The 16,315-nt window shown below is 45.1% G+C and overlaps 1 protein-coding gene across 1 annotated transcript in view; it reads right to left on the bottom strand.

Annotated features, from left to right (window-relative positions):
• The window catches only part of ctnnd2a (catenin (cadherin-associated protein), delta 2a), a 315,513-nt gene that overhangs the window by 43,522 nt on the left and 255,676 nt on the right, over positions 1 to 16,315 (bottom strand). The window contains exons 15-18 of the mRNA XM_056299200.1: positions 13,160 to 13,277; positions 9,217 to 9,399; positions 5,273 to 5,446; positions 575 to 725 (exon numbers count right to left, since the gene is read on the bottom strand). Of these exons, the coding sequence (XP_056155175.1) occupies positions 575 to 725; positions 5,273 to 5,446; positions 9,217 to 9,399; positions 13,160 to 13,277 (626 nt within the window). The remainder of the gene's footprint in view (positions 1 to 574; positions 726 to 5,272; positions 5,447 to 9,216; positions 9,400 to 13,159; positions 13,278 to 16,315) is intronic.

Consider the following 16,315-nt stretch of genomic DNA (forward strand, 5'->3'; position numbering starts at 1 on the left):
TTTCAAACACTGGACAACAAATGAATAAATTTGATCAAACTTGGTGTTCATGTTTTCTTTAAAGTTTTGTTCTTACTTAAAAACTGTCATTGCTCAGCCACCATGTTGGATCAAGCCAGCCGGACCTGCACCGACTTTAATTTGTTTTGTTTTTTTAATTGATGGGACCAACTATAGGCTTGACATTAGCACTGTATTTCTCCAAAGGGGTGGAACATAATACTAGTCGTACATCACCTCTGTTGCACAGAGTTGACAGCATGCATTTTGCATGCAAACCCGAGAATGATGCTCATGTAGCTGGAGGAGGCTGTGGCAGATAGTTAAAAAAATTACAGAAGTAATGACAAAACATGGCTTCAGGTTGTGCTGCAGGAAGAAATAACAGACGCTGCTTCCATTTCTCATGTGTAAATCCATGGCGCCGTTGTCCAAACACATATGGAGCTTGTTGTATGTCATCACCAGGAACACATGCAATATATTCCTCTTATATAAGGATCATAATGTTGCCTTTCATCAGCCCAGCTGCCCCCCACAGCCCTCCCCCTGTGTTGCCACCATTGACACTCACCTATAAGCTCCTTGTTTCTGATGTCCAGGGCCATGTTTCGGAGGGCAGTGGCTACGGCACACACCACCCTGTCATTGTCTATCCTCAGCAGCTCCACCAGGATCGGGAGGCCCTTCTCCTTACGCACCGCTGCACGGATATACACCGACCACTGGCAGGGAGAGATCGAGAGCAAGAGTTACACCCAAGGCTATAGTATTTACAGTCTGATCACCAGCGCTGCCCCCGGCTAGGCAGGACACTGGTAATGTTCCTGGGTGGGGTGCTGGACGGGGTAATGTGTAGCGCCGATGCAATTAGCGACCGCCATGGATGGTGAGATGCAAGTAGAGCTGCAGGGGGATCTGGGGAGATAGTGTGGGTCTCTACATCCATTACCCTCCTCCAGAGAACTTTGCAACTGGCGGGTGAAAAAGAAGCAATCAGTCAACTCCCCATGCTTATCAGAGGATGTGCATGGGAATCCACACCCTCCCCAGCCACAGCTGATGTTGTGCAATGGCGGGACTGAGGAAGAGTGGGAATGGGACTTGTTAAATTGGGAGAAAAAGGGAGAGAAATTCAAAAGAAGAAATTAATACTTGGACCAAACAACCAGTAGTGTTGAATTAACCTGCAGAGAGGATGTGGGCAGACGGAAGGTGTCAGTCACTGCAGACACAAAGTGAAAGTGAGGTTACATTAATTAGACTAATAAGAGTGAAAAATAATGATATTTAAATGAGCAAACTGGAAAAAAGAGAGAAACATCTCCATCTCTTTGTTGTGCTCCCAGCATGTGGTTCCTTTGGCTGCATTCTTTTTCTTTTTTTTTTGTGACTGGCTATCTCAACAAGCTTGGAAAAGAAAGAGACTACAACAAAATAATTGTGTATTTCTTTACCCTTCTAACCAGGAGAAGGTCTCAGTGCCTCACTTGACCTCACCCCACTGAGCTTTTATTGTCCAAAAACGGTCTGACTGTAAGTAAAACAGAGACACAGACACACAGACAGACACACAGGCAGACACACAGACAGGCAGACAGACAGGCAGGCAGACACACAGACAGGCACAGACAGACAGACACCAGATAGACAGACAGACAGACAGACAGACAAGCAGACACACAGACACCAGACAGACAGACACACAGACACCAGACAGGCAGACACACAGACAGGCAGACACACAGACAGGCACAGACAGACAGACACCAGACAGACAGACACACAGACACCAGACAGGCAGACACACAGACAGGCAGACACACAGACAGGCACAGACAGACAGACACCAGATAGACAGACAGACAGACAAGCAGACACACAGACACCAGACAGACAGACACACAGACACCAGACAGGCAGACACACAGACAGGCAGACACACAGACAGGCACAGACAGACAGACACCAGACAGACAGACAGACAGACACCAGACAGACAGACACAAGAGAGAGAGACAGACAGACAGACAGACACCAGAGAGACAGACAGATGTCATATAGCTGAGAGGGAAAAGAGACTTAGTGACTAAACTGAATAGGAAATGTGGAGTACAAAAAGCTAAATTCGGGGGTGATATGAGAGTGGGTGGGACAGCTTGCTGACTCACGAGTGATATAATAGAGAAATGTATGAGCCAAGGAGAAGAGGTCTGAGGATTAAGAGCTACTATCTTTCAATCATCGCCAAGCAGCCACAGTGGAACAAGACATTTTATCAATAAACTGCTCCGGCGCTGCTGACTGGTTGTGTGTGATGGCTAACGGGTTACTGTGTGAATGTAAAGCAGTGTTGCTGGAAAAAAAAAGTAGTTCGTTCCTGTTTAAAATAAAGAATGATCTTACAACAGTGTCCATCCTAGAGGATCTTTACTGATTTGCCGTTTGCCCGTCTTCCGAAAGGGCATATACTGTGGTGCTTGTAATCACTTGAGGAAATAAATCTTTCAGCATGTGTTCACCCTTGGAGCAAAAGTGTGCTGTGTCTTAGCCAAGAGTTCAGTGAGACAAGCCTTGCATATGGCTGCGGTGTGCCAACACAGCCTCCTCTCACACAGATAGAGGCATTGTCCTCTGAGCCAGAGGTGGGGGGCTTGTTTGAGTAAGACACAACAGGATAAACACACACACACACACACACACACACACACACATCATGTCTTCCTATGCTTGTGGAGACTGCTCAGTGACCATTAATTCCCTAGCCCTTAATCCTAACCTTAACCATCATAACTACATGCCTAACCTTAACCCTTACCCTAACCTTAACCTAATTCTAACCTTAACCCTGAACGCAAGTCCTTACACTAAAATAGACCCTTTTCCTTATGGGGGCCCATAAGGTCCCCATCGGGATAGAAAAACCTGATACATGCGCACACACACACACACACACACACATACATCATCATCATCATCGGCGGTCACTTGGGGTCGAGTATGACCGTCCTTCTGGGTGCTCAGGTGGGTGTGGAGGCCGATCCTGGAGCCGCATAATGGGAGGACGCCTGTGTGTGACAGCTTTTTATGTGGAGAGGCTGGTGCACCTGCAGCCACCACACGGTCCTTGGCAGGGGGTGGCCAGAGTCCAATGGCATGGAGAACCAAGACGACTGCGGACCACCTTCTGTTTCAGCCTTCATGCACCTTCACTGGCGCTGTGACCTGGAGACATCTTCCACCAGTTCTGCCGTTGAGGTCTTTGTTGGATCGCGCTTCGTCTGGAACCTCCCCCTTGACCTGTCCACCTTGGGTGACCCCACCAGGAGCCGAGCTCTGGACGGCATAGCTCTTGGGATCATTGGTACACGCAAGCTTCTCCACCACGGCAAGGTGGCGATCCAGGAGAAAACACGCACACACACACACACACACACACACACACACACACACACACACACACACACACACACACACACACACACACACACACACACACACAGAGGCCTTTTTCCTTGAAACAGAAAATGTGATTTCCTGGAAAACACCTGCCCCCACTTTTTGCCTTCTCCCTTGTCTCTTTCCATCAACCCAGTTCTTCCACTTTCACCTCTCTCTCTCCCCCCATCCCCTGCACAGCGCAGAGCTCTAACAACCCGAGGTACTTGACAAAACAAAATCAGATACGCAGGCCTCCCACACACACATTTACAGGACCGTAGAGAGAGATCCTTCTCTGCAACTGAGCACTCACTTGCCTTTCCCTCTTTTGGCCTCGATGCCTGACCCTCTTTGTTAAAAAGAGGCTTCCTCTACTGGCATTACAGGCCTGCATCTGCCCTACATGGTGATCATTAAGTCTTGAGGTAGTGAATTTTGCTCAAAGACATAAAAAAAAATCATAACTCTAATCTCACTCCCATGTGAAGACCCATCTCCGGTGCAACATTTTGTTAACAACTTTTATGTGGCCAAAATGCTTAGCAAGACTTTCCGAATCCGAGGTCATTCCCAAGGTCATCCTCTCCTGCACACACCCTCTCTTGCTCTCAAATCTCAAAGGCCAAGCTATTTCCACCAATGGCAAAACAACAACAACAACAACACAGGATAGCAATGCAATATTACATTTGTATTCTGCACAGGCCTCCATCAGTCAGCTGTCGAACCCTGGCTATATAATGGAGCATACATTATACTGAACTATAATGCATACAAAAACCAAGGAATGGTGTCGCCATTTTTTTTAAAACAATAGCCCTCGGATTCTTTTGTCTCCCGTCTCTGAGCTGCTTCTGTTCCTCTCCTTCCCAATCCGACACCGGCCCACGCGTGTGGGCTAAGAAGCGCCGACTTAAAATGACTATCCCTGACTGTAAAACAGCCACAGCGTCACCGTATCACTTTCAATACACCGAGGCAGACTCTGAGCCGTGTTTTGGACTTAATCCATCTGTGGAAATGGATCCTGTCTGCTTGAGGTGGAGGCACAGCATTTCCCCCCAAAAAAAAAAAATCGACATTCAACTGTCTGACTGCAGTTTGTTGCTTCAGGCTGTGAGATTTTTAAATAGGATTCAGTCGTCGGCATCCAGGTATCCGGCGCAAAAGGCATACGCTTACACTTAGTGAACACGCGCACGCACACACACACACACACACACACACACACACACACACACACACACACACACACACACACTTACTCCCATACACGCCCCATAGGTTTTCATGTGATTACACAGAGGCTCACATATACACATGTTTAGACCACACACACACACACCTGCATTTTGTCCTACTTACGGTATGTTTAAACTGTTCTAACAATCTGCATTGTTGGTTTTTGTACTTTACGGGGGGTTGTCTACGCTCACTTGCAACCCGGGGACGGAGACCCATCTGTAATGAATTCATTCCTCCTGCTTCTACTTTAATGTCACTATAAAACAATAGAGGAAAAAAGTAAAACTCATATTTACATTAACAACAGAGTTCATGAATTTTCAGCCAGCTCAAGAATATACTGAGATCTCCTAGTGGAGAATCACTAAATCTTCACTGTTAACAAGCTGTCAATAGTGCCATTGTCCACAAACCCCCCCAAAACCTTGCCTGGGTTAAAATCATTACTCCCGGACTCACAACATTCCCATGTGACAAGCTTGAGGACAAACAAATAAACAAACAAATGATGAGCACATTTCTTGACTCTATTCTGAGGGAGTAAGTGGGGTGAAGAGCATGGGAGGAGCTTGAACATGGTCAGTACCTTCCAGCTGCCTGCCGCCAGGTTCTGCAGCGCTCCGGCTGCCCCCTCCAGGGTGTCGGGGTTGGAGCACTCGGACAGAAGGGTGAGGTAGGGCTTGACGATGGTGGGGTGCCACAGCATCTGAACCCCCTTGGGGGGATCCGCCGTATCTGGGAAGGGGCCCACGCCATCCCACTGGGGAGGGTGGGGCGGGGGGAGGTTTGGAGGGGATAGATGAGAAGAGGGGGAGGGAAGAGAGGCAACGGAGAGGTTCAGAGACTCAGGGAGATGGTGTGCAAGAAAGGGCAGGTAGGGTAGGAGCGAGAGAGACAGAGAGAGAGAGCGAGAGACAGAGTAAGACAGAGAGAGAGACAAAGATGAGAAGAAAAAAGAAACAAGAGAGGGAGGGAAGGTAAGAAAGGAGTGAGAGGATAAGTCATTGACATCATCATTAACTTCTCCATTATCATCATCATTATCACTGTCATCATCATCATCATCATCACCACCACCACCACCACCACCATAAACCCGACCTTCAGAGTGATGATAGATAACTTTACTGTCAGAACTAGGATTATCCTAATCTTGACACACAGGGTAAATGTAAATCACAGCCTCAAAGGCATATATGCTCATGACTATGCATCATCGTGTGTACTTTGACTTAATGTGCGTATTGATGAGTCTGTACGTATTTGTCTGGCAAGGTGTGCGTGCTTGTGCGTTTTAGCTCGTGACCTTGTGTGAGTCTGTGAGAGAACAGAGATCTCCACACAGAACAGACTGACTTTTTTTCTTCTTAAATCAGACACTTAATGACTTCCAGTGGCCCTGGGATTCAGCAGACACGCTCATGTGTGAGTGTGTGTTGGTGAACAGACGCATGAAAACATTTCAGTCCTCCTCCTGCTTTCAGCTATACACCTAAGGAAGGCTTCACTGCACTCTCGCTCCCTCGTCTTCATCTTTATCCTCCTCTTTTCTGAGGAACTCTCTTGATGTGTGAACCTCTTTGTAAGGTGATGTGCCCTCACCATTCTAATCAAGGCGAGCGCCCACACACGGCTCCCCCCTGTTTATACCATCTCTCTCTCTCTCTCTCTCTCTCTCTCTCTCTCTCTCTCTCTCTCTCTCTCTCTCTCTCTCTCTCTCTCTCTCTCTCTCTCTCTCTCTCTCTCTCTCTCTCTCTCTCTCTCTCTCTCTCTCTCTCTCTCTCTCTCTCTCTCTCTCTCTCTCTCTCTCCCCTCCAGAGTTTTGCTATACTTTTCTTTCTCTCTTTGTCTATCCTGTTTTCCCTCTTTGTCACCCTCTCTCTCTCGCTCTCTCTGTCTACCTCCCTTTCACACTCAGTTTGTTTCCCTCTGTGTTCTTTTCCCTGCCGTCTCTCATCTCCCTCCCTGTCTTTCTTGAGAAGGGTGTGTATGTGTGTGTGTGCGTGTGTGTGCATGTGTACGTTTGGGTGTGTGTGCATGTGTGTACATATTTGTGTGTGTGTGTGTGCATATTTGTGTGTATGCATGTTTGTGCATGTGTGTACGTTTGTATGTGTATGCATGTTTTTGCATGTGTTTGTGCGTGTGTACGTTTGTATGTGTGTGCATATTTGTGTGTATGCATGTTTGTGTATGTGTGTACGTTTGTATGTGTGTGCATATTTTGTGTGTTTGCATGTGTACATGTTTGTGTGTGTGCATGTTTGTGTGTGCATGTGTACATATTTGTGTGTGTGTGTGTGTGTGTGTGCATGTTTGTGTTTGTGAGTGTACATGTTTGTGTGTGTGCGTGTATATGTGTACATGTTTGTGCATGTGTGTGCATGTTTGTGTGTGTACATGTTTGTACGTGTGCACGTGTGTGTGTCTACAGCTATACATAGACATCGGCCTTCTTTGATCATATAATGAAAGGCCCACTCTGGTCCGAGGTATGCAGACGTACTAGGACAGTAGACTGATGCCTAACCCTGCTCTCACTGTACATTACTCTGTGTGGGCTAGATGCATGCTCTATGCATGAACAAATAATGTTCATTTATGCATTTAATATTTGCTAAAAATTAGTCGTAGTAAAATGCTCATGTGCCTCAAATGTTCTCAGTGTACTCAAAGTGTGTCTATATTTGGGCAGTACATATACTATAAGCACAAACATGAATACATTAGCCCTATACCATGGTTTATCTCTCTGAATTGTATATAAAAATGCACAGGAAGTAACTGTGTGGAGCAGGAAAGAGGGAAAAGAGACAGCAAAATAAGGTAAGGCCAAGCATATTATAACATTCACAACTATGGGTCAATGTTTTAAAGCGTAGTCAAGTGTGAAGAAGTGGGTTTCTGCTCAGTAGGAGGATCCTAAAGACTTTTTATCCAGAGGCAATAACCTCAGCCTGCAGCTAGAAAACAAACACACAAACAAACACACACACACACATACACGCACACAAACAGTGCTCGACAAAACATATCTGCCAGAAATGTGTGAAGGCTGGGGAAGATGTTTTAGATATGCCGTTCTAAAACGAACCAGTTTCTGTGCTCCCCTTTTTCTGTGTGTGTGTGTGTGTGTTGTGTGTGTGTGTGTTGTGTGTGTGTGTGTGTGTGTGTGTGTGTGCGTGCGTGCGTGCGTGCGCGCGCATGTGTGCGCACACTCCAGTAGTGGTAAACAGTGTTCAGATCTTGCTCAGTCTGACTGACTAAAAAATGACTGGGAAGGGTACATTGTGTTTGCGTCCTACCTCATCCTACTATATCAGTGTGCCTCCACATTGCTCTCTTTTTAATCCTCTCTCTATCTTTCTCCCTCTGCCCCACTCTCTTTTTTCAGCCAATCTTTCTTTTCTCTCCTTTTGGGTTTCTCGTTTCCTCCATCTGTCACTCCCTTTTTTCCTCCATCTCCCTCCTGCAATCTTTCTGCATCTGTTTATCTCTCTGTGCATAAAGCTCTCTCTATTTTACCTTTCTCTTGTTGTGCCTCACTCTGTCTCTCCTCCCCTATCTTTCCCTCTCTGTTGTTTTAGGTGCTTCTCAGAATTATCTCTTCCTACCCTCTTCCTCCTTTTTTTCCCCTTTGGCTCCCTTTCTCTTTCGGTGTATCGCTCTGTTCCTGTTTTCTTTTGGCCTTGCCATCTCTCCCACCCCGTTTGTGTGTGTGTGTCTGCCTCCGCTTGCATTCCCGTCGCTCTCCTGGGTCTCTTTCGCTTCTCAGTCTCGCACACTTTTTGATGAAGTTACACAGGCAATGCAGGTGGGTGTTCCAGTTTTGCGGGAACAAGATGACTGGTCTATAGGGAGGAGTCTACCTCAACCTTAACACCACCGAAAGCAGGGAGGGGAGCAAGGAGGAGAGAAGGACGGAAAAAAGAAGAAGCTTTCAGTGTAACTCGGCTTTCAGCTAAGAAAAAACTAGGATGGCAACTAAAGCAATGAGTGATAAAAGAGCAGGAATGTGGCTCACGGGGCTCCATCTCCCAATCAATGCATTATAAACGAGGCCAGTGCTTTTCAGCGCTGTACTTGTAGTACTCTGTGTTCTATGATTTTGATCCCTTGTCTTCATTATTTACCACAGGGGTCCCCTTAGAGCCCCTGTCAAAGGCAATGTTGGCTCATCCCAATAAACAAATAGCATTTCTGCCTTTGAAGAAGGCTGTCTTTCTTTTGTATGTGTATATGCGCGATTCCAGCTGCACTAATGTGTCTATATGTGTAAGTGTAATCCATGCAGGTGTTTCTGGATTCTCTGAATCTTTTTTAGGCACATGCACACCATGTCTAGACCTAAAAATGAGCAAATGGAATATGGATATAGACATTGGCACTATGGCTCCACCATCACTCCACCATTACTCTTGTTTCTTCCTTCATCTCCATGTCTGTCTTCCTGTCTGTCTGTGTTCCATTGACCAACAGCCTCATCTGTTTCCATATATCATACCACTCTACCCAGCACCTAGTCTTCACCTGGTCGGCGCCCTTCTTTTTCTTCTTCTTCTTGCCCCAGCAGCCAGAGCTTTCGCCATCGCGGCCAGTGGCATCACACAGCAGGCCGTCCAACTCCTCCAACCCCCCCTGTTGGCCGTGCGAAGTCTCTGCAGCCAGACGGTAAGACAGGTTCCTCAGGATGCACACACAGTTCTCAATAGTCTGTATGGACAGAAAGGACGGAGGGCAAGAACAGAGAGTGTTACCAAGAAAGAGCGGGAAAAACATCATTCTTAGAGAGTAACTAAACGCTAGACCATTATAGTGAGTTTGCTGACATCTACAAGTTAAAATCCATGCAAAGGTTAAAAACATGGCAGGCTGGTCTTGGTACTCTGTGACGTTAGCATAGCAGGATAAACACAGCTGCAGTTAATAACATTAATAATGGCTCTGTTGGATGTAGGTGTGCCAAAGAACCAGCACTGACAAGTACTATTGACAACTGTTAGTGCTGGTACACCTACATCCAACAGAGCCATTATTAATGTTATTATCTGCAGCTGTTTTTACGCTGCTATGCTAACATCACAGAGTGCCAAGACCAGCCTCGAATGATTTTAAATGTGATGGCTTTTAACCTGTAGATGTCAGCAAACTCTCTAAAATGCTAAGGGGTTAGTCACTCTTTAAGAAAACGGAGTAACACCAGAGTAAAAGCACCCCCCCACCCCCAAAAAAGACTCTATCAACTGTCATTTATGACCTTGCATCAGTAAGAGCAAAGAAGTGAGACTCGGAGATCGGAAAAAAGAGAGAGAGGCTGTGGATGCAAAGAGTAAAAGAGGGATGCACGAGGGTGGGGATTTTAAGAGATAAATTAGAGGTAAGCTTACAATAGGAGTCAATGTTTTGTTAGCTCTGACTTTGAAATGAGAATGGAGGAAACACAGATAAATGAGGAAAAATGACAGCCCAACACACTGTATCACACTCCATTAAGCACCCAGTTTGGAGGTACATGGGCCAACAAAGAGAAGTGTGTGTGTGTGTGTGTGTGTGTGTGTGTGTGTGTGGGTGTGTGTGTGTGTGTGTGTGTGTGTTATACTGTATATGTTTGGAGTGCTTAAGTGTCTGGGTGTGTACATTTGTATTTTGACTAGATGGGTGTGTGTGTCGGTGTGTACATGTGGGCATGTTTAGTATCATTCAGAGAGGGGTGTCATCGTGAAAGTCAACTAAGTGGAAATTAACAAAGACAAATCATCACTCTCCTCTATGGCTGACCGTCGGCTTACACAACAACAGCCGAGGACTGTAATTGCACAATCCAGGACGCTGCCTTTGCTGGTATTTCAGTGAGGCGACAACAAAACAATGTCTCAGTTGAGCGACCTGCAGTCAGGTCTGAAATTCCACTCTCATGCTACAATAAAATACTATAGAAGTTAAATAGCATCTACGATTTGTTGTGACATTTTTCTTTTCTTTTCATAATTTCACATTAACTTGGCCTCAAATTCCTTTCGAGCATTGAGACAGTAAAATGTTTTATGGTCTGAGTGAGACGATGGAGGAATTAACAATAAGAAAAATATCAACCTGAATGAATGTGGCCACATTTGTCGGTCAATAGTTTTTAAGATGTTATAGAAAACTACTGAAAGGCACTGTTATACTCAGAAATACAGTATAAGAGCAGAATTCATTATAAATCATGAAATTTCAGTTTGTGTCTCTTAAAATCCACAAAAACAGTCTCCTTTATCTGGTTTCCATCTAGCGAAGCGCTTTGGCTATGTTCACAATTATTGATTTTTAAAAATTGATCTCAACACTGCATGTACGGTGGAGCCTTTGTCCTATATTGCCTTTTATCATTTTGGTTGTCTGAGTGTTGCCCTTTACCATGATGTCTCAACTGACAGAATAAATCAGCCTCAGAACACAAGTAGAGAGGGAGGAGGGGGGGGAACAGAGAGAGAGAGAGGGGAGAGAGCAAGACAGAGAGAGAGAAAGGTAAGGGTTGAGACAAGCAGGGTGAAATACAGACAAGTAAGAACAGGGACAGAAAAAAAATGAGAACGAGAACAACGAATATATATATATATATATATATATATATATGTGTGTGTGTGTGTGTGTGTGTGTGTGTGTATATATAACAAGAAAATAAAGGTACTACTGATACAATCAGACACCAAAGTCAAATAGTCAAAAGGAAACAGATAAAAGGCAGGCAGGGAAAACAGGAAATAAAAGAAATGGCTGAAAATAGAAGGAGAGCAGGATGATGATTGCAGAAGCGCGTCACTAATGCAGCAGTGACCATTGGTTGCTGCTCCTGCCAATCAATCTTTGTTACCGCGGTGACAGCCATGCCCCTACGTTGACTGCAGTCAGATGGTGGAGAGAGGGGGGTGGTTAAACAGTGATTAAGGACGGCCATTTAGAGAGACAGGGAGACAGGGAGACCTTGAAAAGCCAGCCATCCACAGCACTGTTTATTTAGTATTGACTAGCCCACAGACACTGGGGTATAAACACGTGCGCGCACACACACACACACACACACACACACACACACACACACACACACATCCCACCTATCCCAGCAATTCCAACAGTCTCCCGTGAATTGACATTTTCTGTGAGGCACCAAACTGGACAAAATTCGAGAGAAAATTGCAAGAGGAAACGGGGATGAACGTGTGAGAAAGGATGAGTTACTGTGCGAGAGAGGGTGAATTGCTGTTTAATGGGCGAGAGAAACCGAGTTATACTGCGCTAGAGAGGTTTACTTTAAGGGTGAACACAATAAAAACAACGCAGGTGATTTGATCCACAAACTCCATGCAGAATGTCCAGATCTGTGGATCAAGCCCCAGTTCTTCCTGGGGCGAACAGCGCTGCTTGTTGTTATTAATTAGTTTACTCTGATGGTAGTAGGCCTACTTGCAGTAATTCACACTGCGTCTTGGTTTACTCGGAGCATATTTTGTTAGTTAAAATCTCAGAGGACGGTGCTTACTCTTTATCAGTCTCTGCTTCATCAGAAATAAACAGAACACATGCCTACTATATTTCAGAAGAGGCTTCTCCTTTGTATATTAGCAGCGGACAGATACACACACACGTGGACAGAAAAACCAGTGTTTTTTCCTGCCATTATAAGACTTGTACACGGCGCCCAAGTCAATTTAATGGGAAGTATGAAAAAAAAAGGTTTTAATATTACCTAATAAAAACGTTTTGCCTGTCACGAATGTGACCAAGTCTAATATGAACTTGAACTTTCCAAAAAGAAAAGCTTTGCTATGCACCCATTTTGGTATAACCCTGTCTTTATTTTCATAATATAATAAAGCTGGGTAAACCATTTACAGTCATGCATGCGTGACTCACTTCTATTGTTGAGTCAGATCGGGCAGTGACAAGAATATGCAACACTTCCTGTTTTGGCTGCAACCTGGAGGAAGTTGTTTCCTTATAACTTTAGCATTTTTTGGATCATCAACATTCTTTTAATAACTTTTGATCATGTTGCTGCCTGATCTGAGTCAACCAGACTGAGCAGCGTTGGTTGAGCGAGCTAGATAGTGAATGAAGAGAGGGAGCGGCGGTAGCGAGAACACATTTTTTTGAAAGGTTTTGAATCACTGCAACCATGAGAGGTTCTTGATCATACCGTCAAAACTGAACTGAAAAAAAAAATTCAGGTTGTTAGGTCCAGTAGTATCTGAGATTAGCCATGGACAGATACACACACAAACACACATGCGACCAAACGCAATACTCCCTCCATGCTACCACCTGATGGGGATAAAAGTTAATATTCCTAACTAACATGCGTCAATATCACAGTTTACACAATATAGACCAAGAAAAGAACATGGAAATATGCTCAGACATGATTTTGTACATAAATGCAAACAGACCCAGAGAAATGGACACATACAAACACACGCACACACACACGCACCTTGCTGTCGATCTCACTGCTGCCCAGAGAGGTCTGGATGACATAAAGGAGAGAGTCTGTCAAGCCGTCACATTCCCTCATCCTTCGCCTCGCCTCTTCGCCAGCTGAACTCACATTCCTGCAACACATATGGCAGACAGATAGTTAGAGTGAGTTTGTGTGCTTAAGTGTGTCTTTAACCTCATTCAGACACGCTGACTAACCCGTAAACTAGGGCTGGAAAATATATATTGATATTATATTGATATCATGATATAAGACTAGATATCACCTGGGATTTTGGATATTATAATATGACATTAGTGTTGTCTTTTCCTGGTTTTAAAGGCTGCATCACAGTAAAGACGGGCAGTCTTCTGAACGTATAAGACTGTTCTAGCTGTTTGTCTTTACCTGTTTGGACATCATATCCACATTACTAATGGGTGTTTATTAAGAATATCATTGTGTGAGCGCACTAATAGTTAATCTCTACAATATCGTCAAAATATCGATAACGAGGTATTCGGTCAAAAATGTCGTGATATTTGATACTGTCCATATCGCCCCGCTCTACAAACCTTCCCTCAATTTTACGTGTCGGGGTCATGTGTGAAGGTGAGCTGTAGTCGATAATAAGTTGCATCGGCAATTTGCCGACTCGTGACCTCGTAACATTTAAGGAAGCGTTGCCAAGCAAAGATAGTGTTAAAAAAAGTTTTTAAAACGTTTTTACAGGGGTGAGTGAACCAGTCACAAGGGCTATACTCACAACTAGTACAGGGCAGATATGAAGTGTGACGTTTATTTTTTAAACCAATAACAGTAAGAGCATGTTTAAAATTGACGACCAAGAACTAAGAGAGCATCTCTCAGTTTGTGCAGAGGATGAAATCAATGAGCAGCTCTGTGGGACAGCTATATGGCACAAGCCGAAATAATAAATGAAAAAACAAAATGAATAGATAAATAAAACAATCAAGTTAGAAATGTTGGAGTTTGGACGTCCGGGTAGTGTAGCAGTCTAGTCCGTTGCCTACCAACACGGGGATCGCCGGATCGAATCCCTGTGTTACCTCCGGCTTGGTCGGGCGTCCCTACAGACACAATTGGCTATGTCTGCGGATGGGAAGCCGGATGTGGGTATGTGTCCTGGTCGCTGCACTAGCGCCTCCTCTGGTCAGTCAGGGCACGCGCTACGTCCCCCTGGTGAAACTTCTCACGGTCAGGTGAAAAGAAGCAGCTGGTGACTCCACATGTATCGGAGGAGGCATGTGGTAGTCTGCAGCCAGCAGAGGGGGGTGGAGCAGCGACCGGGATGGCTCGGAAGAGTGGTGTAATTGGGGGGGAAATAAAAAAAATAAAAAAGAATTGTTTGAGCTCACGATATAAGGACATCCTACGTGAGGAGGAGACGAGACAGAGGACCCAGTCATGTCATGTGTGTATAAACGCTAGCCGTAAATCTTACAATTAGAAGCTTTGTGTGAGATAAGGGAAGACCCCTGCCGACGCAGAGAAATCACTCATACAGTGTAAAGCAGTGTATGTTTGAAAGTGGTGTTTGTTGGTGTGTATAAGTGTGCGTGCTCTGATGTGTGTGCGAGTGAGTGCGCGAGAGAGAGTGAATGAGGAATTTGCTCAAGAAAGATATATACGGTGACAAAAAGATAAGTGGATGAGGGAGAGAGTGAGTTGCGAGAACGAGCCAAGTGGATATACGGTATGCTGACAGGTGAAAGAGAGATGATGATAGAGTGAGTGAGAGAGAGGATGGTACACGGGAACCGGGCAGCTTTCCTCATACCAGACAATTGAAAAAAAGAGCATTAAAATTCTGGATACATCTTCAGCTACGCCCCCAAGGCCCACTTCAATTTAAAGTACTTCAGTCCAGAAAGAAAGCTGCTGTAGCCCCACAGTTAATACCTGAACTCACCACTCAGCCACCACTTACACCAACACACTGCTTTGAAAACCTAACAATATATATCTTTTTCCTTTTACTGACAGTTTTGCTAACAGGCCACGTTGAATTGGCTTGTTTAGAGCCCTGACAGACATATGGACACCAGTTAAAGGCTCAATTAACGACAGGTAGGATAAACATATAAGATATGCAGGAATGCTGGGATTGACAACAAAATACAAAGATAATTAAATCCAATAGGTTATAAACATTAAAGAAACTTTTTTTTCTCCCCAGTTGCACTTGGCCAATTACCCCACTCTTCCAAGCCGTCCCAGTCGCTGCTCCACCCCTCTGCCGATCCGGGGAGGGCTGCAGACTACTACATGCCTCCTCTGATACATGTGGAGTCGCCAGCCGCTTCTTTTCACCTGACTGTGAGGAGTTTCACCAGGGGATTGTAGCGCGTGGGAGGATCACGCTATTCCCCCCCCAAACAGGCGCCCCAACCAACCAGAGGAGGCGCTAGTGCAGCGACCAGGACACATACCCACATCCAGCTTCCCACCCGCAGACACGGCCAATTGTGTCTGTACAGACGCCCGACCAAGCCGGAGGCAACACGGGGATTCGAACTGGTGATCCCCATGTTGGTAGGCAACAGAATAGACCGCTACACCACCCGGATGCCCCAAGTAACTTCTTACAAACAAGATAATTGTCATCAGTAGAGAAACATTTCTTGTATGAGGAAGCCATGCATTGAACGCTTCCTGCCCCAAACACGGCAACTTTGCTGACAGTTTCTTTTTATGGATAGTTCTTTGAAAATAAACAAATAAATAAACAAATAAACAAAAAAATTTTTTCCAAATAAAGCTTTATTGCACTCAGCCTGCTGCCCACCAGTGTAATATGCTGAAAGCAAAGAATAGGACATGTTTGTGAGTAAATAATTTCTGTGTTTGTGTGAGTGCGTGCACGTACAGCATGTGCGCGTATTTGTGTGTTCCTGTGTGTGTGTGTGTTCCCACTTGAAACAGCCCTTAGCAGAATCTATATTGCAACACAGTAGTGTCTGTCCATTTGTACATGTGTGTGTGTGCTTGTTTTCTCAAATGTGTGTGTGTGTGTGTGTGTGTGTGTGTGCGCGCGCGCATGTATTTGCACCTAGGGGACAAACATATTTTATATGCAAGCCTCCATCAGCCTCTTTGGTGAAAACCCCTCTCCATATTGCCATTCCCTTCATTATATTCCCAGCATAT

The sequence above is a fragment of the Lampris incognitus genome, chromosome 19 (genome assembly GCF_029633865.1).
Source record: "Lampris incognitus isolate fLamInc1 chromosome 19, fLamInc1.hap2, whole genome shotgun sequence".
Classification (NCBI taxonomy): domain Eukaryota; kingdom Metazoa; phylum Chordata; class Actinopteri; order Lampriformes; family Lampridae; genus Lampris; species Lampris incognitus.